Below are 25,260 nucleotides of genomic sequence, written 5' to 3'. Positions count from 1 at the left end.
AAAAAAAAACCTTCCTTCACCCCTTGTTCTTAGAGAATACAAGGAAATATCTTGGTCTATCCTGTGTATATTGAACCCCTTTGAAAACTGTAGCAATTCAGTAGCAAAGAACACATTAAATAAGATTGGTAAGAGATTTCCTTGTTGCAAAAGGTTATACTCAAAAATAAATTCTCTGTGTGTAGTTTTTATCTTTTCTCCCATTTAATGTTGCTTGAAAAATGGAAAGGACATCCCTGCAAATACTATCTATCAAGTAAGTTTTATAGAATCACGGTCTAAAGGAGCCACCTTCTCAAATTGATCCCTTTCACTGAATTTAAAATCGTGAATCATTTTGACTTCTGGTTGATGCATTTGCTGATTGTAAGATACCAGACAAAGAATTACAGGCTATCTCATTTTTTCCTCAACTGAAAAATGGAAGCTATTAGGACCTACATGGCAGTTTGAATAATGTATGTGAAAGTACTGGATAAGTATAAAGATTTATACCGACTCTGATAAATTCTAATAAAAAGAGTGAATTATTTTCCCACTTAAAGAACTGGGTCTTCATCAAAGTTAAAAAGGCAGATGAAAGAGATATAAGTATATGCATAGATACAAATCTTATCTATTTGTACAGATGTGTGAAAATTTTAAAGTTTACTATAAAAATACATGTTTAAAACACCTGAACAGATGTAGCACAGCCATTTTATAATCCCCGTATTTTAAATTATTTGCTCCATGGAAACCAAGTAGTCTATTTGTGTACATTTCGTTTCCACTTATTTCCAAAGCGCGTCAGCAAGGGCTACCGCTGGGGCCGGGGCTCCAGTCTCCATCCTTGCTGCAGGCTACCACGACTCAGATCTCCACACTGGTTTGTTCTTCCTGCTTTGACTTCAGCTCTGCACCCCACATGTGTCAGATATGCTGCTTTGTTTTGGAGCACCCCTCACACACTGCTTGAATCCGCCAGTCCAAGACTATGGAAGTCAATTTTCTACTTAAATTTTCTTGGCCTTCAAAATAATTAAGATGCCCACTCACTGCTATTTAGAGCTAACAGTTATTTGTTTACCAGGACTCTGGCACATGTTTCTGTGTTTGAGCTAAGCTGGGAGGACAGGCTCTACTTTTGGTTTGGGTCACAAGACCCATGGGTCACATGGGGTTTCAGCTCCTTGAGCTGCCTTTGCAAACACTAGTAAAAACTAGCCTGTTACTGTTTGAAAATGAGCAAGATGTTGGGGGCAGAAAGAGACCATTGATGGGGTCTGACACCCATTCATCCTGTGGAGTTTCAGAGAAGAACTGAGAATGAACAGCCAAGTCATCTAGTTAAAATGAACTACACAGCTTCATCATTCTAAGGAAAAGTGGTGCCCCTAGAATATGGCTTGCTCTCCACCTGGATATTTAGAATGCACTAATCAGATAAATGCATTGTATCATTTCAGATTTACAAAGTCAAGTAGAAACACTGGGGCTAAGACTTCAGAGGGCAACGACAGAGGCGGACAACTACAAAGAAATGTTCATGTAAGATGTAAATTCCAAGCAGCCGGTCAGGCTACAATGTCCTGTGGACCAGGAGTGCGATTCAGATAGACCCCCTCGGTTCTCTGTGACTCTTTAAGCCGTGGTTTGTGTGTATGATCTATGGCAACTTTTCTCAGTTGCTTTCTTGCCTAGATAATATATTAAAGAAACCATAAGCATTTTAAGGCATGTGAAGTCTTTCATTCCCTCAGTAAGAAGTTCCCCTATACAGTTATTAAAACCTTCCCTGGTTATTCAAATGCAGTAACATTATCTACAATATTCTCGGAACTTTTTCTCTTATGGTTATTTCTTTAAAATGTCTCCACAAAAAAAGAGCATTGCAGTTGTTTCTTATAATTACCAATATTAGATTCATAAAGACAGTTGAATATCTTTGAAATGCTGGAGACTTATACTTTTTTTTAATATAATAGTTTATTTTTACATCATTTTGTAAATTTTTTTTTTCTCAGTTGTAATCCCCGTGGGTTTCCCATCACTGAGTCACCCATGTGCCATCACCGTAGTCCTGTGTACTGGAGACTTATACTTTATGGAAAAGAGAAAAATGTTGGAAATCAAATGATATGAAGATGCATTTATGAAATATCCAGAGCACTATTTCTTATGAAAATGAGTTTCAGAAATTTGAAAAATTATTCTGTAGTATAAATATAGTACATCTATAATTAGAACACAAAAATAGGATTTATATAATCTTTGAAAAGTAAACTCTTTTACTTTGTGGTATATAATCTGGTACCTCTGGTTTTCAGTTCCTGTATTTTGGAAGGATGAAACTCATAAGACATATAAATATTTAGAATGCTTAGCAACCAAATGTTGTGGTGACCATGGACTACTCCTAAGAATAATGTGTTTAATAAAATTCTTAACAACACAAGGAAGAACAAATTCAAAAATGCCCTGTCAAATTAACATATACTTGGTTTATTTGTAGCAAAATAATTTGTTTTTGAAAACAAGTAAAACCAAAGAGTCCTGCTTTATAGTACTGTGGTCAGGCATGCAATATATAGGTTAGTCCAATGGTCTGTGTATGATGACTGGCTGAAGGATTGAGTGGACAGAGAGGTCCTTAGATGACTTTAGAAGTAAGTGTCTGGGTGCAAAGAAACATGAGGGAACCTTCTGGCTATGGCCAGAAAGAAGTCATTATTCCCCACCCTCTAGTAACATCAGTGAGGGCTTTGGCCCTACCTGAGGACAGCCTAGGTAGACCGCAGCTCCTGTGCAACTTATAACTTAAAGGATGCTTCTACTTTCAAGATAGTAAAGGACAGGGGCTGGCGATCAGGGAGTAGGAGGTGTCGGACCAGCCCCCTGATAAATTAAAGGGAGTTTGTGGACAAGCCAAGACAGCATTTAGATGGAGGGCTGGCAAGTTAGGAGGAAGCCACCCACAGAGGTAACTATACTGAGGAACAGGGAGAAAGCTCATTGGTGTGACACGAATTCATTTTCACTGAATAAGTTTACACAGCAGTCTCTGCATTTGCAAGGAAACTTCCATTAATATTAATACATACTTTTGGTATACTTTGTTAATTATATTTTTAACACAATTTCTAATGTGAGTGGTGAGTAATGTTAAGAGTCTCAGAGTAAGCTAGAATTACCACCTAACTAAATTCCATCAAGTGAACCACAATATAATTTCAGAACTACTGACATATTAGTTTATGAATTGGGTTCTTCTGTCTATATAAGAACTTGTTGAATTTAGAAAATAGGCAGAATACCCATATTTAGAAAATTTGAATTATGACAGAGCCACTTAAATGTCCTTATCTGCTGGGGACCTGTTTCTGTGTCGCCTATTTCTAACTCTTCCATGCCTACATGCTCTACCTTGACCTCTAGGATGAAGCTGAGTAGGGTGGACCCAAAGGTCAGAGCCCTGGAAGTTTGGGAGCTAGGAGTGAGGAGGTCCCCAGTGGTTCATAAGAACTACCATACTTATAAGTTAAAACCAAGTGTGTGACTTGGCCCTTGTTTAACAACAGGTTAAATTTGATGACAAAAATAATTCTTTCAAAAATTTTGGCTTACAATTTGTTAACAAACTGGCATTGACTACAGGTATACAAACCTCTTTGAAATTACAGAAGTTAGGAGGTGTTGTGAAGTCAGTTCTCTTTAATTTTTTTTTTTAAAGATTTATTTATTTGTGCATACAGAGCTGGAGTACAGGCCAGAAGTGCAGGAGTGGTGAGAAGATTCACCAGAGACAGAGTGGGGAGCAGAGCAGGCATATCTTTGAAGTACACTGCTGAGGGGAGCAGTGGGCAGGTCAGGAGAGGTCTGCCGCGCCATGTGGATCACCTGTGGGGCGGGGATTGAACTCATGTGGAAGAGGCTTTAGCTTCTTAGTGCTGTGCTTTAACCTGCTGGGCCACCAAGGAGGCTTTAGCTTCTTAGTTCTGTGCTTTAACCCGCTGGGCCACCAAGGAGGGCCTCCCTTTAAATTTTTAATCCACACACTTTATCCCCAGGAGTGGAATGAGAATGGATTTCACCTATCCAGCTCAAGATTTTTTGTTGCTTGAATTGTTTTAAGTCCTCATAAGTATTATGAATTTTACTTAAAGGGAATAGGAAGTTTATAAATGGGTGGTGAACTTGAATATCCGTGTTTAGAACTCCACCCCCCACACACACACACCCCGAGGTTTATAAGAACTTATATGCATTGGAAACTAGAGGTTGTCAGTTAGGATGTGTTTGTCCACAAGTAGCAGAGGTAGTTGCTTCAGGTCCAGTGGGCTGGTGGCGCAGCCGTATCTCCAAGCATGTGATCTCTGTCTCTACTCTATATCCCTGACTGGCTTCACCCCAAAGCTTGCTCCTTATGAAGAGATGGTACAATTCCAGGTATCACCTCCAGATGTAGCCATCCCAGAGGCAGGAAGGTCCTACATTTAGAGTGTCTCCTTCAAATGAGAAGTCATCAAACAGGCCTGTTCTTACATTTCTTTGACTAGAAGACCCCCTTCAGTCTCCTCCCTAAATGAATCACTGGCAACAACTACTACAGTTAGCTTAGACAAATCAGGATTTATCTGGCAGCAGACAGTAGTGGGGCTTGAACAACCATGAAGAAAGGGAGTAGTGCTTGTCTGGAAGGTAGTCAGCAGTGTTTGCAGAAGAGGTGCTGATGATGCCTGGAGTCGATCATGACATTTTCTACACATTTTATTTGTAAGTAGATTTAATTATCTGGATTGATTTAGGGAAGACCTCCTTGAAGCAGTGAAAAATTAGATGTTATGAAATATAAATTTGTTGCATATTATATAATTTTATTTTTATTATAATGTGTTAATATATAGCATGTTATATTTAGCTTAGGAGTGTACTTTTTCTGCTAGAGCTATTAAGATAAACACAGATAAAGAAAGCTAAAAAAAAGTCTGCCATAAATGATAAGAAATTTTAGGAATTCCTGAAAGAGAGTACATCAGGACAATAAAAAGGTTCAACTCTATAGAGTTGTTTTATAATGAGGGAAATAACTCATCTTAAAAGCTACTTTTTAAACAAAAGAAAAAGTTAAGACAATGTTAAGAAATAAAATTGCAAAGAAAATTAAAATTATTACCCTAAAATTCGTGAGAATGCTTCCTTTTGGGAGGGGGCAATTGGCTGTGATTGGGACTAGAGACATGATGCTTTTAGAGTAGCTGGTAAGGTTTTATTTTTTGACTTAATGGTACTTACATGAGTGTGTGTCTTGTAATTGTTATATAATTTTTATGCAGCTTTCTACATCTGAAAACTTTCACATTGTACATTAAAAACTTTTAGAAATTAAGTTTTTCATGTTCATGATACAAATAAATTACTTATTAGAAATTAGTCATTCTTCAATTAGGGAAAACTCTTGGATAGCCTAACATTTCATTGCCGTTTATAAAAGGTTTTAAGCTATATTGAGCAATGATTTATAAGTAAGCAGTCTAAATAAACTTAACTAAAATATTAATTCTTTAATACATTAACTTTTGGAGTATTGCTATATAATCACATAAGATCAAAACAAATGTTTGCTTCAGTTTTATAATTTCCTCTTTTTAAAATGGTTTAATATCTCTGCTGAGATTTATAATCTTTTTATTTATTAATAATAATAGGTTTCCTTGATATCTTTGAGCAGAGTTGTAATTAAAAGCTCCTTGTCTGATAATATCAGTATCTGGGTGTTCTTGGAGTCAGCTCTGCTATTGTTTTTCTAAAAAATTATCATACTTCTTATTTCTTCCTAAGTTGAGCAATTTTTATAATATTCTGGACATTGTGAATGTCATTTTGCAGAACTCTGGATTCTGTTATATTTCTCCAAATGGTAAGAGTGTAATGGGGATGTGAGTGAGGCAACTTTAACAACTAATTTGGTTGGCACTAAGCTGTGAACTCTGCCTGTGGGACAGCTTTTAACTAATGCTTGGGGTGCTTGTAGCTCAGGGCTCAGCTAGATGTGTGGGTAGAGTTTGCAGGCAGGATTGGGGCTCCTTCTTCCTTAGCTCTCATTTCTTCAATATTCACCCTTCTTTCTCTAGAAACTGTGGTTTTCCCAAACACTGTTCTCTGTGCTTCCAGTCAGAACAACTGTGAGTTTTCAACCAGGAGTTGAGTTTCCCGGCATGGTATAGACAGGGGCTCACCCTCGGATTTAAAGTCATTACACAAAAAAAAACAAACTAAAGTAAACCCTGACCCCAGGCTGTCATCTCATTCCAAGTGTCAGTTTCTTTGTTGAATCTTCCCACTTTTGCCACTTTCTAATACCTTCATATACAGGCTTTTCTATTATTTTTCATGCTGTCCAAAATTTAGGCTTTTCACTTAAGTGCAGATCAATTGGATGGACGTTTATTTGGCCATTACAGAAGTGAACTGAATTTTTTTTTTAAGAATGAGATGCTATGAAATAATGCTAAGAATTTTTTTTCCCCATGGATAAATAAAATGATACAGAAAAAAAGCATATAGTAAGACCTGCAAATTAGTCTGTTATTTTTTTTGGCAAAGAAGAATTCTTTGATTATATCTTCCTAATTTGAAGGAATTCTGCATACTTAACCCCCAACAGAATATCAAGATAAGAAAAATAATAAAGGAAAAACATTTAAGGAAAGCAAAACATGTGTTAACTATTTTGAGATAAAATATTTGAGCCTTTTTTTGTATTCTTTTAGGAATAAATCTAATGAAGTTGATGACTGTCAAAGAGAACTTAGAAAACTGAAGTTCGAATCCATTATTTCTGACTCACGGTATATATTGCAAATTTATTAATTAAAATTTTTAGTAACTAATCTTGAAACCATAGTTACTGAACATTTAATTTTTAAAATGTACATAGCTTTTCTTACTGAATTGTTTACATAGCCAGCACCCAATTTGAGTTTATATATCTTGAAACTCTTGATTGATTTCGCTCTGACTAGATGGGAAACTTTAATATTACTGGAATATTCAATTTTCTTGGCATTCTTTTTAAAAATTAGTTTATAGCTTTGTTTCAAATGGATTTTTTATATATGTTTGGTAAGCATGAAATACATATTGGTGAGGTTTTTCACCTTTTTTCATTTTAGGCACACAAGATTGCTTAAAGAAAAAGAAGATTCTTTAATGGCTTGTCAGCAAATGTATAAAACTTTACAAGAAGAACTAACTGCAAAAGAAAGGCAAGAAGAGGACATAAAGAGAAGAATTAACCGTGCAGAAAATGAACTAGAGATAACCAAAGCTCTTCTGAAAAAGACACAGGAAGAGGTCATAGCACTGAAAAATGAAAGGTGCAGTAAAGAATAATTCCTTCCAAAAATATTTTTATGTTTAAGTCAGTATTCTGTAGACTTGAAACATCATGTTCTTACATGTTTTAGTAGCATTGAAATCACAGAATTTCTTTCAAGATGTATTTCACCTGAAAGTTCATCACAACCCTCTACCTGATTATCCACAGGTGACTAAGTGAAGTCATATTGGTTAGATGTATTCACACCATTACTGAAAGTACAGGCAGATTTTTATTGAAAAGAATCAAAAGATCTATGTGGTATTTATATTACTGAATTTTACCTGGGCCAATAATTAGTGGGTTCTGTCATTTTCCAACAAAAAATATATATAACACACATATAAATTTACACACACACACACACATATATATGTACATCAGATATGTGTGTGTGTCCTACATATGTGCGTATATATATGACTGTGTTCTTTGATTGAATGTATTCTTCCTCTCATTTCTTGTGATTCATGAAAACCTCTTATCGAGAGCTTGCTGCAGCAAGGACCCTTGTGGTACTGATGTAGTTTCACAACAAACATTCTCACGGACACTGCCAAGGTATTTTTGCCAAGTTAATCTGTCTTTAAATTAACCTTGATATCTTAGCCCTGCTTCTTTACTTTCTGTTTTCATTTGCTTGTTATGTCTTTTCTCATTCTTTATGTCTTTACTCTTTTTTTGTTTTAAAAGCATACCTAAAACATAGCACAAATTTGGGGTTTTGTTTTTCAACAAATCTTTGAGTGTTTAATAGGAGATATTATCTTCTTTACATTTATTTATTACTATATTGCAGGACAATACAAGTTCCATAGAGACAGGCATTTTTGTCTTGCATTATTTTCTGTATCAGAAGGCACACGAGACTTTTCCTTCTTCCTATCATTTTTATCTTTCAACTTACTTTTTATTTTATTCATTTCATTTTATGAGTAATCAACTGCTTTCCAAATTCACAAAGTTTTTAATTTTTTAGTTCTTTAGTAAGGGCAGCTAATTGCTACCAGAGGGAGAGTTTGAGGTTGTACCATGAAAGTAGGTAACCAGGAGCTTAAATGAAGATCTCATCTTCAACACTTTCTCATCAGCAGTCTGCTGTCTCTACTCCTGCCTTGCAGAGGTCTGTCTAGTTCACCGGGAAACAAGGCTTACTTCTGGCCCACTCTGGAGTGATACTTGCTTGCTTCTCTTTGAGTATGATAAACACTGATGAGATGACTGCCACCTATCACTTCTTCTGCTGCATTCCTCATACCGGTAAACTTCTTCCTGAAAAGATGGTGCCCTGGAGTTACCCATCTCTTCATCCTCCAACACCATGTCAGATTAGATCATGGCTCATCCATAGCTACTAGAAGCAGCAATTATATAAGCAGGACATTTGCAAGAGCCAGCCTTCCTAATAACTGGAAGGAATGGCAACTGAAGAGCGATCATGCAATAAAGAGAGAAAATCTATGAATACAAAGAAAAACTTTAGAGCATTGCAATTTAGTCCTGTATACAATAGAGACAGATGGCCTGAGTATCCCTGTGTTTATAACATGGGTGACAGTTGATAGCCACAATGATGATCCTTTCTAGCCACAATGACTAGAAAGATGAAAATCAGGGACAAAGGTACAGAACCATAGAAATGACACCATTTTCTGTTTAGAATGTGTTATCTGAGCAGTAGTTTTACATTCCTATATACCTAGAATTCTCCATTTCCAATGATACCAGATTAATTAGACTTAATATCCAGATAAACATGATCTTCTTGACAGTGATCCTTGAGAATTTTCTTTGTTCTCATGTTTCTGGAACTCTTCTCTGAGGACAGTGGGGTTGGTTTGAAATAGTACACTCCTCTAGGTACATATGCTTTGCTGTATTTTTTTTTAAAGATTTATTTATTTATTCATACAGAACTGGGGTACAGGCCAGAGATGCGGAAGGTGACAGAATTCACCAGGAAGGTGACAGAATTCACCATGGACAGAGTGGGGAGCAGAACAGGCAGATCGATGAAGTACACTGCTGAGGGGAGCAGCGGGCAGGTCAGGAGAGGTCTGCCACACCATGTGGCTCTCCTCTGGGGCAGGCGGGGATTGAACTCATGCGGAAGTGGCTTAAGCTTCTTAGTGCAGTGTTTTAACCCGCTGCACTACCTGGGAGAGCCCGCTTTGCTGTATTTTTAAATTTTTGTATGAGTTCAGTTTTACCTTCTGTTAACTAAGGATAGTTTAACTTTTCAGAGAACAGACACATTATTGAACTTCCTCCACCTCTTTCCCCACCCTTCCACCTCTCCTCTTAGCCTTTTCCTTCTTTATTCCCTACTTTATCCAAATCAAGTAGCTATTTCTTAGTTTACTGACATGATATTTTCATATAACAGAAAAAAGATCTACTTATAGAACCATGAGGTATCCTAGGATTACTCCAAGACATAAGATTGTCCTTCTCTGTCCTAGGCCATGTTCAGATTTTCTCTGCCTCACTCTTCACTGTACCCTCAGAGTCAAAAACTTGTTGAGTGAATGAATGACTTATTTGGGTATTTCAGCCAGTCAGCAGTTATTTATTGAGTACTTCTGAGGCTCCCCAATGCTGTGTGACTTCTCTGTCCTCATGAAGCCTAAGGAGTGGCAGAAAGGAAGAGAGAGACAGAAGTGTGGGGAACTAAGTAGGACAATTATAAATTGTGATATGAATGGGAAAAAATGCTATAGCATAGAGGGGTGGTCATGGCAATACTTTTGAGATGACATGTAAAGAAAACAGTAGAAGTTCCCAAACCAAAAGCAGAGGGGAGTTTTACAAGCAAAGCCCAGACAGAGACCTTTGGGAACCTGTGCTGTGAGGGGAGGGCAGCTCAAGAGCAAGCTGGGACTGGGGCTGGGGAGCATTCAGGGCCCCCAGTGTGTGGGGGTTATGTCAATGCCGTGAAACCGTGGGCAGGGGTTGAGCGGAGGAGTAGCACTGTGGAAAGTTCATTCTAGCTGGAGAAGATATTGGCAGCAGGTGAGGTGAGTCAGGTTGTTCACTGTTTTGATGTTCATCAAAGGATTTACATCGAGTCAAGCCTAGGAGACAGAAGCAAAATTAGCATGGTCATCTCCTGCTCCTGCTAGTCTCTGCTGGATTATTTAAGTGTCTGTACTGAGTGCCTGGCAAACTAGCCGGGGCTCACTCCAGGTTGAACCTAAAACGGGGCGGTGAAAACCAGCTAAAAAGATTCACTGAAAGACAGGTGACCTTGCAGAGCTTTGACATCACTGTCCAGACCTGACTGAAATGTCATGTCCTTTGACTCGGGCACACCTGTCTTTCGGCTCCTTCCTGTCTTTTGGGTCCTTTCCCTTCCCTCCTGCCACCACCCCCAGCAGACATTCCATGAGGCTTCTGTGTGTGAACTTGATTTCCGCTCTCCACTTTCTTTCCTTCAGTAAATTGTTCCTCAACTGAGCAAGTCTGCACCTGAAGTTTTGATTTGGAGCACCTCTAGGACCTCTGAATGGAGGAGTTCCTGAGCAATAGTAGATTGGAAAGTCCTTCCAAAATAAGAAGCTGGACTTAGGAAACACTTAAAATAGAGATACTTGACGACACCGCAGACAAGCTGACTGACTCCACAGGCGTGGGTGGCACCTGGACCTGCCCAGCAGTACGTGGAGGCACAGCACGTGCACTCCCCAAAAGCCAAAGCACCTTGGTGGCAGTGACAGTGTTAGCGTCTGTAAATTCAGGTCACCCCTCCCCACAGTCTCTTCCTACAGCAAAACCCTGGCTGACGTTGCCGCCAAGGCCATTTGAAAATGCACAATTTGGAAGCCATACAACTTCAGAAGAGAAGAAGGAACACCCAAAAAGGCAAACTAACCTTAGATGAAAAGCACTGACAGAAATGAATTTGGAGCAGGAAAGAGTGAGCAGAAGGAAATTCATACTCTAGTACAGCTCTATTTAATTTTGTGCTGTTTTTCCCCCCACACTCACCTTAGAAAGCTCCAGTAGGAGAGGAAGAGAAAGAGAAGCCAGGGCCTCAGAGGCAGGGGTAGGAGGAGAGATCTGGCCAGCTGGGTCATGGCACTGGGGCTGGAGAGAGGGGTCACCTTTGTGGACAGGGTGGGCAGGGTGCCGCAACAAGGCACAGGAAGTAGTGAGGTTGCTTTTAAATTCTTTTTTTTTAAGATTTATTAATGCACACAGAACTGGGGTACAGGCCAGAGGTGCAGGGGTGGTGGGAGGATTCTCCAGAGACCGAGTGGGGAGCAGAACAGGCAGATCAACAAAGTACACTGCTGAGAGGAGCAGCAGGAGGGTCGGAAGTCTGTTGCGCCATGTGGGTCACCTCCCTGGCAGGGATCAAACTCATGCTGTGGTGGCTGTGATAGCTTCATAGTGCTGCTCTTTAACCCGTTGCACTACCAGGGAGGGCCCAGCTCTTAAATTCATTGCAAAGCACAGCTTTCATTCTCTGGGTGCAAGGGCTCTCTGTCTAGAACTGTGAACCCCAACACCCTTTAGCATATTGGGGATTAAATAGAGTTCTGTGAACTGGCCTGCAGTCCTAACTCCATTTTTATGGAAAGTTATTTCTGTGGTAAAACCTACTGGGAAGTCCCAGTGGCCAACTTACAGATACATTTTGTAAGGACAGAGGAGTTTAAGCTCGGAAACTGCCCCCACGTAGTTCTGGAGAAGGTCACGCATGTGCTCCCGTGCCCCCCGCCTGGTGCCCACCACAGCTGCTTGCGCAGCGCTTATACCCATCCATTCCCGAAATCTGTGCCAGCCTTTGGCAAATTCCTAGGATAAATAGAGAAAAATACAGATGAATGCGATTTATTGCCAATAACATAATGGAATTAGTAAAGTTGCATTGTTGGAAGAAAAACTTATTTGTGACTAGTCAAGTGCAAGTGGCTCAGATGTAAATTATTCTGCGAAGTGAATGATGCATGTCTGTATCTGTCTCGCTACTTACCTACTTAGATGAAGTTTACTTAATTGTTGCCGGTCCCTGCTGAAGCAGCTCTTGGAGGCTATCAGGAGGATCTGATTTCTCTTCCCATACACATGACAGTACCTTCCTTTTCAGTCCTCTGGTCTTCTCTCTGTTTTAATTGAAAACTGTAAACTCTTAGCCCAGAAAAATACCTGAAATATCAAGCAAATGACTTCAGGAGCTCGTGGTGCTTCCTGTTTCCCTGGGGCACCATCCCATGATTAAGCAGGCTGCTTCCTGTGCCTGCCCCTGTGCCCCCTTTCAAGCTCGCTCCGACTCCATCCAGGTTTTAGTGGTAGGGACCCATTACATGCTCTGTGTACTTCTCTCCTGTTGTCCTCACTGTGCCTTGAGGAAATGCCCCTTGTGGGTGCCCAGTGGCAGGAAAGGGCCTGTATACCAGCTACAACTCTGGCTGCACACCCTCTGCCACAGGGAAAGGCTCACTTTTCCTGCACCCACATGCCATTCCAGGCCTCCCCTCGCCCCCGCCTCCACTGTGCTTGTGTCCCTGGGGTCAACCCCTGCCCAGAGGAGCACTTTTTCTGATTTACTAGCCCAGAGGGCAGCCATATACCAGTCTGGCAGGACTGCGGGCCTCACCTGAGAAGCAGGGGTCAGTCCCATGTTTACACATGAAGGAAGAGGTTAAACAAGGCTAAACTTCTGGCTTGGGGTCACATAATTGGCAGAGACAAATCAAGCTGCCTTGTGTCTGACTTTAAAACACATGTTTCCTTTGCTACAGTTTGCACAATTCCTTCACTATTAGTCTTGAAGGGCTGAGGTTTGTCAGCCTCTCTCCATGTGACTCCTCTTTCTCAACCATCTTGTAACATTGAGTTGTCAGGGGACTCCCAGCCCTGCAGGAAGCCGAAGAAACCCAGCGTCTCTCTGGGCCCCTTCCCCCACCTCCAATCTTTCAGAATCCTTCCATTCACTCAGTGTGTTGGGTGGCTGATGCAGGGAGGGGAGACTTGTCCGCCATGCTGTATGCCTGGGCAAGATCAGGAGTGGTATCTTTAAAATGAGAACAACTCACAACACTTGAAGAGCGGCTCAGGACTTGAAGAGCAACTCAGGATTTAGTTACTCTAGTGAGGTCTATCCTGTTGTCATGAGGGTCAGAAGCAATGAGAAGTGCAGGAGGTAAAAAGGGGTTCAGAAGCAAGATGTCAGGGGTCCTGTCACCTTATGGTAGTTTGAAGGTATAAAATGAATGGGCCTTGGCATCAGGCAAACCCAGGTTTAAATTTCTTGACTCTTGCATCAAGTTTGAACACTGTTCCATTGCCGATTTAGGCTCACTTTGTCATCTGTAAAATGGGTGTGTGAGTGGTTGCTATTATGGTTCCCCTCTTGCAAAGATGGAAGCATCTATGTGTCTAGCAGGTTTTAGGTGACCGGATGTATTAGTTTTCTTTCCTCTTTTATTTTTTTTCTTTTTTAGGTTGCTAAAGCATCATACCTCATTAATTTTTATACCCTGAACTGGTGATGCAGATAGTCAGTAAATGCCAATTGCATTCACTATTATCTGCTTTGCTCTTGGTGTTGGGAAGATGGGGCTGGATCACCTATTAGCTTAAAGCATTGTAAAATGAAGTGTTCTCAAGAATAACATTTTCAAATCACAAACCTTATCAAGTTCTTCCTCAAACCTCACCTCTTTCTCTGACTTCCTACCCATCAAAAGCTCTCAGAACAGAGGGGGAAAGTCTTACCCACAGATTTACTGCTTTTAACAGAGGCAGGCATTGTGGCAAAGTGAAAATGATGTCTTTGATTGACAATGTGAAGACTTTGCAAGAATGACTTGTGAAACAATATAAGCTGTCATTTGGCGTTTTGGTTTGACATTTGTTTGCAGTGATTTTTTAACTGCAATTAAGGGAAGCTAAATTTTTACACATGTGTTAAGAAAGTTGATTTCCATTTTCTTTTTGGTGTAAGAATTTAAAGCTTCAATTTTTTAAGTAAATACTCATAACTCCATGTAGATCTTAATTTGCTTATTGTGCCAACTCCTAAAATGTCATTTTTATTAAAAAAAAAAAAAAAAAAAACTCTGGTGCAACTGCAGGATAGACCTACAGATAGCCACACCTCCCTCTCCACTGTGTGATTTATGTCACCTCAGTCTTAATACTCAAGGTCTATGAGGGGATTGTATTTACATAGTTCCAAGGAATAGCAAGAAATAACCACTGTCTCCCCAGAGACTGATACCGCGACACATAGTAGGCACTCTGTCGGTGTTGAGTGGATGGATGCATGGGAGTATGCATGGGAATGCACTCAATCCCCATGAGACCACCTATCCCAGAACTTAAATTCAGGTGTGCCTAGCTTCCTCTCAGGCCCAGAAAGCTTCTGACTTGCTAAAGATCAAAGCCAGGAGTTCAGTTCAAACTGGATTCTAGGAATAATCTTCACTGGGTTATTTAAATTGAAATTTAGGACCTAACTCTATTTTAAATTTAAATTTAGGACCTAAATCTATTGTTTCCTATAACTGAAGCATCACTGTCTCTAGAACTGATTCTAAAGAAGACATTGGTTTATTTGTATGATATTCAAGAAAGACTACTTATTTTCTGCTTTTCACAACATGGAAAAATATGGACTATGTTTCTAACAATGAATGCAGTATTTATTTTTATTCTTCTAGATTTTTAACAAAAAGACTCACTAGAATCAAAGTTGTTCCTTTCTGGTTTCTTTCCTACAAGGTTGCATTTTCTTTATAAATGTCCGAGGCTGGTTTTGTTATACTCAGCTTCATGAAGCCCTTTCCATGGTGCGCTATATCAAGCAGGGTTTTTACTTTTTGGAATCAGGACAATCTTTTCACACGTATAATCATCTCTGTACACATTGCTCAGTGCTCATTCCCTGCTAGCTAAAGACAGTAGGTGTCGGTAACACTGTGTGTAATTATTCTGTCTGCCTTGTCCCATTGAAGACTCACTCTGACGAGTTCTTAAGTGAGGAACAGAGGCTTAGCAGGAGTCAGAAATATGAAAGTCCTTCTCACGTCTCTCGCCATAATACCGAGCAAAATTACCATCACAGACACAAGTTCACAGTTTCTATACCAGTTCACTGAAAATGCCTTAGACTTTGTGGGAAGGTCATAAGGAGCTTCATAATTCTTTGAAAATTCAGGGAAGAGTTATCACTACGTCACATTGTTTGAACCTGGCCTACTATATTTTTGTTTCTCTCTAATCTATTTGACTTTCACAGTTTTTGTTCTAATAGAATCCAGTTAACAGTGATGTTTTGTACTGGGTCTGTCAGAAGGATATAATTTAAGTAGATTCTGTTTTTGGTGGTATCAAAATCATAACTTCCTCCAGGGAGGCCGAAATGAAGTCATTGCAAATATTCAAAACCGCCTATTTCAGAGTAAAGGCAACTTCTAATGTACTCACAGGCACCCATCTAGAAATGCCCACTGGAATTTTCTAATCAATAAGGCCTTTTTCCAAACAGGACTCTTGACTTGAGAAATAAAGTGCATCAAATTGCCAGGACTCTGCTTGCCAGTCATTTCTAACAAGTGGCTGATGTGCATGTCCATTCTGTGACTGGCATTTTGAAAACCAGGTTTAGTGTCACTTTTTCCCCAATTGACTGTTCTTCCTTATTTGACTAAGCTTACTATTATAAGATTCTAATCTTATACCTGAACCATGTAATATCACTTGAAAGTAGATCATTGTATTAAATTCCTGTTGCTGCTAAATAAACTGCCACAGACTTAATAGCTTTAAACACAAATTTCTTGTCTTACATTTCTGGAAGTCAGAAGTTACAAATGAATGTTCAAGGACTAAAATAAGGATCATCCACTCAATTTTTCATTTCAACTATTATATTTTCCATTTCTACAGATTTCATTTGCCTCTTCTTAAAGTTTCATTAGTTATTCAAATCAGCCTTTTATTTACTTGAGCACATGAAGCATCCTTATTTTATATTTTGTATCTGAAAATTCAGTATCTTTAGACTTTGTGAGTTTGATGATGCTGTCATTTGTTCATTCCTCCTCTGAGGGGCTTTTTACAAACTATGTTTCTATGATTATTAGATCATTATCTCATAGGTCTTGCATCTTTACCTGTAGGGCATACTTAGAGCCTCAGGTCGAAAAAGACTTCTAGAAGTCCCTCAACTTGGCACTTTTCCTACTAAGCATCTGGGGTAATGCCACCTTAAGATGTCTTCTCCACTAGAAGCTTTGGACACTGAGCTGGCACGAATGCAGGAATCAAACCTACAATAGGCACAAGGTTCATATTTTCACCTTTACCTGGCACCAAAATTCAAAGTAGGCAGTTTCCATTTGTTCCTTGAGAAGACATGCAATTTGTATTTTAAACATACCCAGTGAATGTCATACACACACACACCCAGTATCCTGGGAAGCAGCTTTACGAACTTCCTCTTAGCCTCCCCCCTCTTCTCTCCTGACTCCTGTGTCCTTCATGGCTGTGACATGCAAAACTCAAGTGCATAAAGAGTGGCAGGCACCTTGCAGAGGAGAGAGGGCTCGCGTGCTCTATTTCTTGTTCTGCTCTTCTTTTCGCTTCATCTTTTTATTTCTAACTTTTAGGTTGGAGTAACTTTAGGTTCACAGAAAAGCTGTAAGGACAGCACAGAGCTTATGTTTTCCTTTGGTCTATCTTTCCTAACTATGGGACATCTGTAAAACTGAGAAATTAATGTTGGTATAATTCCATTAACTAACATAAACTTTACTTAGATTTCACTAATATGTCCATTGATGCCCATTTTCTGTTCTTTCTTTTTGTAGTTGGCAATATTTCTTTTTCTGTTCTTTCACTTGAATTTTGTTCTCTGGATCTTTCACCCTTTTTGTCAAATTTAGTGAATTTTAAGATACTTCACCATGCATTCCAACTTTACTTATTTCAGTAGAAAAGTTGTTAAGTTACCTAGTCCAACACTGCTGGAGAAGAGAATCTGAAGGGGTTTTTTTTTCTCATATCAGTTTTCTTCAAACAATATTCATAATCCTGGTTACCAAATCAAATGTCTTTCCTCATATTTGTGGTCTTAAAATGTTCTAACCTAAAAATGTAAGCACTTTTTTATGGTGAAGAATATTTAATAATTCTTTGAGGGTAACACTAGAATTAGCACAAGACATAGATTAAGAACTTAATATAATACTGTGGGAGGGAAATAAACTCAAGAGCCTATTGAGACTGGTGTTATCTGTAAAAGAAGGGGGAAATAGTTTGAGGTACACTGGAAAACAATGTGTGTTGTGGAGTGGATGTGTTATCTCAAGGAGGAGGAGTCAGAGACGACTCAGTGGACTGCAGGAGATGATGCAGGAGATGATGGTGGGATTTTTTTTTTTTTTTGATTCATGGAATCTTTGGTGTGGGTAGATCATTAGAGTGGAGATTTCCAACAACAGGAATAAATGAAAGTCTCAAGCTTGAGAAGAAAGGTCAGAGCTAAAAGAAAGAAAGTTAGAACAAGTTGGAATAAGTAAAGGAGAAAAATCAGAAGGAGAAAAATAAGAAGCCTCTTGGTGATTGTAGAAAGGGGAAGAAACCCGCAGGAACAATCACTACTAGAGTGGTATTCAGTGCCCTTGTGAATGGCACTCTTGAAATCTCTTGTCTGGTTCCACCCAGAGACTTACAGACCAAGAGTATTATCGATTTATGTAGATTAAAATGTTCTTGTGTTTTCTCTTCACTCTCTAATGCTTTCTGTCATTATAACACATGTCTAGCATTACCACCTACTTTACTTTGCTTATTTCTATCCCTATTTTAGATAAATGTAACAGGACCTGCTATAACAGTATGTTGATTTTATGGAATACCCCAACATAGTTCCCTCTTTTTAAGAAACAAAATATTGTCCAGAGTGATTTTCTAGTCATAAACATTTGAATATGTAACATCTTTTTATATTTTGGACTCCACATGTTATTATTTCAAGCAAAAATAGTAACATTGCCTATTAAGCAAATATTAGGTGTGATAAAATACTTTCTATACAATGTTTGTAAATTGCTTTCAACAGTTAAAATGGTATCTAATCGCAGTGTCTATATTGCTAAAGGGAGTAAGTTGTGAAATAGCATTCTCTACCACCAGGAACTGAAATATAGGAACAGTGTTAGGGGTGAGTCTTGACTCATTTGTTGGGCTTATGGTTTTCAGGGAATTGATGCTAATTTCACATCAGAAAAGCATTGAGCAGCTGCAGGAAACCCTTAGACAGAAGCTGCTGGGCGATGATAACTGGAGGGAGAAGGTAATGAAAATGTGCCTTTCTTCAGCATGTGTATGACTTGCTTTTTAATGATTCTATTTATCAGAAGACTATCCCACATAGATTTCTTTGCTTTTCTGCATATTTTTGATTCCTTCTGGAATTTCCTGTACCAAACATATTTATGATGTGTGTCTCTTCTAAAATATTAGACAACAGGGAGAAAGTAGTAGAGAAATAATTTTAATATCTTGTAAAATAAGGATAGTCCTTAGTTTTCATACAAGCATAAATTTTACCTTTAAATATTTATTATTTTCCTCTTAAATAATAGAATCCTCATTTTGCCATATTCTAAGACGCATGAAATATTAATTCTTACAATGTTTCTGCTTCTAAGAAGGTAGTATATGGGAATGGAAAATAACAAACTTACTCAGTTATGAACTTTAAAGATATTTCCCTAGCAAAATAAAAACTATGTGTTTTTAAAGCAGACAGTGCCCGTTTAATTTAAAAAAGGCTACAGAAAAAATAAAATTTCTCATCTTTAAAGAGTCCATACTTTGAAGTCTGCCTTCAAAGTACAGGGTATTAAGAAGTTTTTATTAAGACTATGTATTTATGCCACTATTACTGACAAAGCTATGCTCAAAAAAAAAAAAAGCATTGACTTTTTGACTTTTGACTTGGACTTTCTATATTTTTCAAAATTTCACAATGAATATGTATTACTTTCTAAGTATAAAGAATAAAAGTAATATTTTGAAATTGTTATCCCCACCTCCTCACGTCATACACAGCTCGAGGCGTTGAGGCAACAGCCATCCCCCTGCCAGAGACTCTGCTGCTGCTGGATGGAGCCTGGGCCTTGCCCTGCACTGGCCCTTCCAGCCCCCCTTTCTCAGCTGGTGCCAACCCCCAGCACTAACCTCCCTCTTGGTTTTATGATTATGCTTTTGGTGTATATGTAGCATAAAGCTGGCTCGAAATTCTAATGACTTGGTTAACATCCTTAACCAAGGATTCTTGTTATTAGATTCACCTTGAGGACTGGACCCCATAACTTACAACTGAAAGCAACAACTGGTGGCCACCTTCAGAGGAGCACTCTCCCTGCCACCCACCCCCCATCTCTGCCACCCACCAGCTTGAAAGCCTTTAAGTATCGTTGCTGACTCGGGTCAACTCTGAATTTGTCACTTTTCACTTCCATCTTCAGCCAGTTAACTATACTTGTCCTCTAAATAACCTCCTTCCCTAATCCCTCAGAGACATCACCTTCAGGCTATAACAAAAATGATCATCATAGCAACAGTCCCATAAGAGCAACAACTAAAATTTGTTCTAAGTGACTTTGCTTTTTTTTTGTTCCTCACAGGCTTTTTTCCCCTTCACTAAAGCCCACATTTTGAAAAGTCTTTTTAATTTTTATTAGCGTCATTCTGCTCAACTGACTAGTCAAGTCATTTCCCTCACCCTTATCAAATCATATTTAAAATTTCTAAAAGATGAGCAACTTTTGACTAGTGTTCAACATAAAAAAATGAATTAAACATTTTTTTCGAACCCATTCAGTTAACAGAATAGTTTTTGTACTGTGGTGAATAGTAAGTAGTCTTTTATACTTACTCATTAAGAGGCTGGAAATTATAGTGACCGTTAAGAGATCAGTTTGGTGACACTACTCAAGATATGATAACCTTCCCATCTTTTGACTCAGAGATTTCACTGATGGAATTAATATGGACAGGGATTCATTGATCCTTCCCACCCCTTGAGCTCCTCTCAGATGGCTAGAACTTCCCTGCCAAGCTCCTCTCAGATGGCTAGAACTTCCCTGCCTTGCACGTGGAAGTTCTTCATCTCCAGCTTCACACCCCACTCAGGGCTTTCAGGCACAGCGTGCTGGAGGAGAGTCCACCCTGCTCCCCATGGCGCTCACTGTGCTCAGTCAGTCCCCGGCACTAACATGGTGAGGAGGCCATGTCAGTGTTAGCTCTGACCATGTAAAAGCATTGTGCTCTTGCTTCCTGTTGGCGAGTTAATTTGATGATGAAGATAGACCCTAATACCTTTCTAATAAATTAGTTATATCATAAGTATATGTTGGCATGTTTAACTTTCTGTCATACAAATGGACATTTAATTTTGTTGAGAGGACATGACTTCTAGTTAATAAATGCTATCCTTTAGCATAGTACTAAAACAAGATCCAGGCCAGTAAAGCAAAGGAATGATAATTATGCCTTGGCTTTGTTCACTATTGAGACTACGAATAAAAAGTTCCCTAAATGTCCTCTCATGAGAAAGGAAAATCACTAATATGACATTGTCATCTCTTTTCTTGGGTCACTGTGCCTTTGCGTAGGAATGCAATGTTCCCTTTACAAATATATAACACACATATTAGAATAAAGTTCATAACTTAATGCTTTTAACACTCAAATAAAAGTAGATAGCAATTTGTGCCTGGGCTTAATTATTTTAGAGTATATAAAAAATACATAATAGAATTAATAGTTGTTGCTATGCGACAAAGACAGCACATTTTAAAATAACTCTGTATTTACTAATTGTCATGGGTTTTTGTTTATTCCAAGTGTTGCTTTGATCTGAAAAAAAGGAAATTAGTGTGTATGCCGAACATTTAAAATTGGTTCCAAATGTCCAATGTTATTACTACCCAGTTAAATTTTGTAATTAAAAAAACCTCCTATACTCAGACTGCTTATAAGTGAGAAGTCATCTATTGACTATCAATTTTTATGCCATAAACACTGATAGTCCAACCAAAAAAAATACTCTAGATTATTATCAAGCTATCATATTTAAGAACATTTTAGAATTACACTGTCAACCTGTTTTTAAAATAACACTTAAAAGCAATAGTTAGAACCAACAAATGAAACCTTACTTCTGAAATGAGTAATTGTATTTATAATGCACAAGCAAGGGGCAAAGTTTACTTAAGAAATAGTCAACTCCAACATTAAAGAGAAGCCAGAAAATACCCTCAAATTCTTCTTCAAAATGGAAGGACCAATGGCCTAATAATTCCTAATGTATTATAATGAACGATAAGTAAAAATTAACCTGTAAAATACAAAAATTGCCAGGGATAAAGTTCTTATTTACAGAAATATCAGTTTTCATTTATGTATACTAAATGTGTGATTAAAAAGGATATTGAAGGCACTCCTTAATTTTTAAATTATGCCATATAATTTCTGAAGCATGAATTAACCGTAAAATTTCCTACCCCAAATTTTCTACTAAGATCATTTGATTTAAACTCTTAATAGAGATTCTTTTTTTATCTATAGTATTATTACTATATACCAGGCCTTTGCTGAATGCTTTCCATAAGTGTAATTTTTTTAAATAATATTTATTTATGCATACAGAACTGGGGTATAGGCCAGAGGTACAGGGGCAGAGAGAGGATTTACCAGAGTGGGAAGCAGAACAGGCTGACTGACAAGCACACTGCTGAGGGGAGCAGCAGGCGGGTCAGGAGAGGTCTGCCACGCCATGTGAGTCACCTGTGGGGCAGGCAGGGATCGAACTCATGCTAAAGTGGCTTTAGTTTCTTAGTGCTGTGTTTTAACCTGCTGTGCCACGAGGGAGGGCCCATAAGTGTAATTTTAATCATTATAATATTACTATTCCATTTCCAGATAGAAGAAAGTAAACTGAAATTAGGCACTCTGCCAGATTTGGGTAGCAAGTAAGTGAGAACTCATATGAAATTTAAAAAAAAAAAAAAGGAAAAGGAAATGCAAACCTCAAAACTTGCACATTCGACCAGGATGGACTAACAGGGACCAAATTTATCTTCCTGAGTTACTAAAATGCTGACTAAATGACAAACAGTGGGTTTAACATCAGACAATGAAGGACAGTGGTTCTTGGAGATAACAAAGACCGTCCTTATAATATCCTAATGTACAGCCTTGAAAGAAATTTAAGGTCATGGAGAAGAATCAAGAATAAAGGAGAGTTTGGCACTTTCTCTGAGTTAAGGAGATCTTGGTCTGAAAATCCTGGGAGACCAGAGTGGCTAGACTTCACATGAGAGAGTTTCACCAAGATTACTGGAGAGCTACAAAGTCCCCATGAATTACAAGGACAGTAAGTGCACATAGCAGAAAACTACCCAAAGTCTGGAAAGATCCATCTGAAGGGATTAGAGTGATTACTGTTGCAGTACAAGGCCAGTAATGGTACCTGTTCCTAATGCCATACTAAAAACTGTAATGTGAGGGCTCTAAGTAGTCTCAGTAGGGTCTGACATCAGTAGTAAGGAGTAATTAACTCTAGACTAAATGCTGAGCCAGTCCTGCCTAAGAAATTTAAAAGGAGAACCTAAAAAAAATCAAAGTAATTCCAATAAGCATAACTGCATCCCAGAAAAGAGGTTAAGAATATTCATAGAAGAACCTCCAATCCAGAGTCCCAGTGAAGAAGGAACATTTGGCTCCTAGTTGCTTCTGTGGCCTCTGCCTGGCTCTGTGCCCAGGGAACAGAGTGGAACTTGGGCTGAGGGGAGGAAAAGAGAATAATATGTGTAACCCCAATGGTCCCTGTCTGCAGGATTTATGTGAGTTTTGTTTTTACAAGCTTGACCTTAGATGTGGTTTATAAGTGAACAGAACATTCTTGGGAGAAAAGCCTATACAAAAGTATTCAGCATCTAAAACAAGGTAAAATTCATAATATCTGGTAGCCAATCACAAATCTCAGGCACTGCATTTGAAAGGTGCTAGGCAAGAAGATTGCTTGCATCACAAGAAAAAATATTTTGTAGTTATGTATAATGGCATATATTAATTGAACTTGTGATAATCATTTTGTAATATGTATAATATCTATCATTGTACACCTGAAACAAATATAAACTTATACATCAGTTATAGCTCAATAAAGAAGAAAGAGGAGGAGGAGGAAGGGATAATTGCTATGCTTGGAAGGAAAAGGAAAATAGAACTCACAAGAAGAGGAAAAATCAATGAATAAAAACTGACACAGAAAGGCATAGATGATACATGTTAGAACTAGCAGATAATGACATTAAACTTATAATAGCTGTACTCCATATCTCAAAAAAAAATTAGAGAGAAAAAAAATCAACCCAGATAAAAGGAGATATGGAAGATATTCTAGAGATGAAAACTGAAATGTATGAGATAAAAAGTATGGATGGGGTTAATTACAAATTAGGCATTCCAGAAGAAATGTATAGTGAACTTTACAATATACAAAAAGTATAGTAAGACACAGCAATAGAAGCTATCCAAATAAAACAAAATGGAGAAAAGACTCAAGAACAAAAACAACCCAGAATATCAATGAGCCATGAGACAAACTCAAGTGGCCTAATAGATGTATAATTGGAATTCCTGAAGGAGAAGCAGGAGGGAGAGGGACCAAAAAAATACTTAAAGAAATAATGGCTGAAAAAAATGTAAATTTCATGGAAACTATAGACTTACAGATTCAAGAGGCTCAACAAATCTCACATCAGGCATTACAATTCAATTGCTCAAAAACAGTGGTAAAAAAGAAAATGTTTAAAAGGAACAGGGGCAGAGGGCGCTAAACATCAAGGGACAGAGGTCAGCATGATAGCCAATTTTTCATCATAAACAGCAAGCAGAAAACATTAGGACTGAAAGTGCTAAAAAATGTGAGGAGGCAGAGGGTGGGGACTGGAAGCTTCTGACCTAGAATTCTATACAAAGAGGAAACATCAAATAAAAGAATGAAATAAAGTCTGTTTTTAAATATTAAAAACCTGAAAACAATGTATCACCAGCAGAGCCCACACTGTAAGAAATGATAACGGAAGTTCTTTAGTCAGAAGAAAAACTACATGAAATGGAAATACGGATCCACAAAAAGGTATAATGTGAATAAGTAGATGAAGTTTTATGTTTAAATTTCTTTTTATTTAAATAAAAATGTTAAGATTCTAATATGAGACTTATGTAGAAGCAAAATATATGACAATAATGCTATGACAAGGGAGGGAGAAATGGAAATATACTGTTATGATATTCTTATAGAATATGTGAAGTAATGTATTATTAGAAAATAGACTGGGCTAGGTTAAAGATCTATAAACCCTAAAGGAACCACAAAGATAGGAAAACAAAGAGTTAAGCTAAGAAATCAGCAAAGGAAATAAAATTGAATTTAAAAAAGACTCAACCCAAGTAAAATAACCCAAAAGAAGGAAAAGATGAGATAGGCCAAATAGAAAACATGTAGCAATATAAATTTAAAGTTCATCATATTGGTAGTCATATTAAATGTAAATGTTGTAAACCAGAGGCCAACAATCTTATTCTGTAAAGGACCATTAGTGAATAGTTTTGGTTTTGAGGGATGTACATTCTCTAATACAACAACTCATCTCTCCCACTGTAACTTAAAGTAGCCACAGATAAGTGCAAATGAGTGGGTTTGGCTGAATTCAGTCTTTGAACCAGTTAATCAAGCCCTGGTCTAAATAGTCCCTTGAAAAAGCAGAGATTGTCAAATTGGATTAAAATGCAAATCTCTGCCATATGCTGTCTCTGAGAAATGCACTTTAAAGATAAAAATGCCTTAAAAGTAAGTGATGGAAAAA

General features: G+C 38.1%; 1 protein-coding gene across 1 annotated transcript in view; it reads left to right on the top strand.

The window, feature by feature from the left end:
- The window catches only part of LEKR1 (leucine, glutamate and lysine rich 1), a 97,533-nt gene that overhangs the window by 51,282 nt on the left and 20,991 nt on the right, over nt 1-25,260 (top strand). The window contains exons 5-8 of the mRNA XM_012724838.1: nt 1,449-1,530; nt 6,753-6,830; nt 7,155-7,358; nt 18,575-18,668. Of these exons, the coding sequence (XP_012580292.1) occupies nt 1,449-1,530; nt 6,753-6,830; nt 7,155-7,358; nt 18,575-18,668 (458 nt within the window). The remainder of the gene's footprint in view (nt 1-1,448; nt 1,531-6,752; nt 6,831-7,154; nt 7,359-18,574; nt 18,669-25,260) is intronic.

The sequence above is a fragment of the Condylura cristata genome, unplaced genomic scaffold (genome assembly GCF_000260355.1).
Source record: "Condylura cristata isolate star-nosed mole 26May11 unplaced genomic scaffold, ConCri1.0 scaffold00014, whole genome shotgun sequence".
Lineage (NCBI taxonomy): Eukaryota > Metazoa > Chordata > Mammalia > Eulipotyphla > Talpidae > Condylura > Condylura cristata.
The sequence above is the reverse complement of the archived record's forward strand: the minus strand, read 5'-3'. Positions and strand labels throughout refer to the sequence as shown.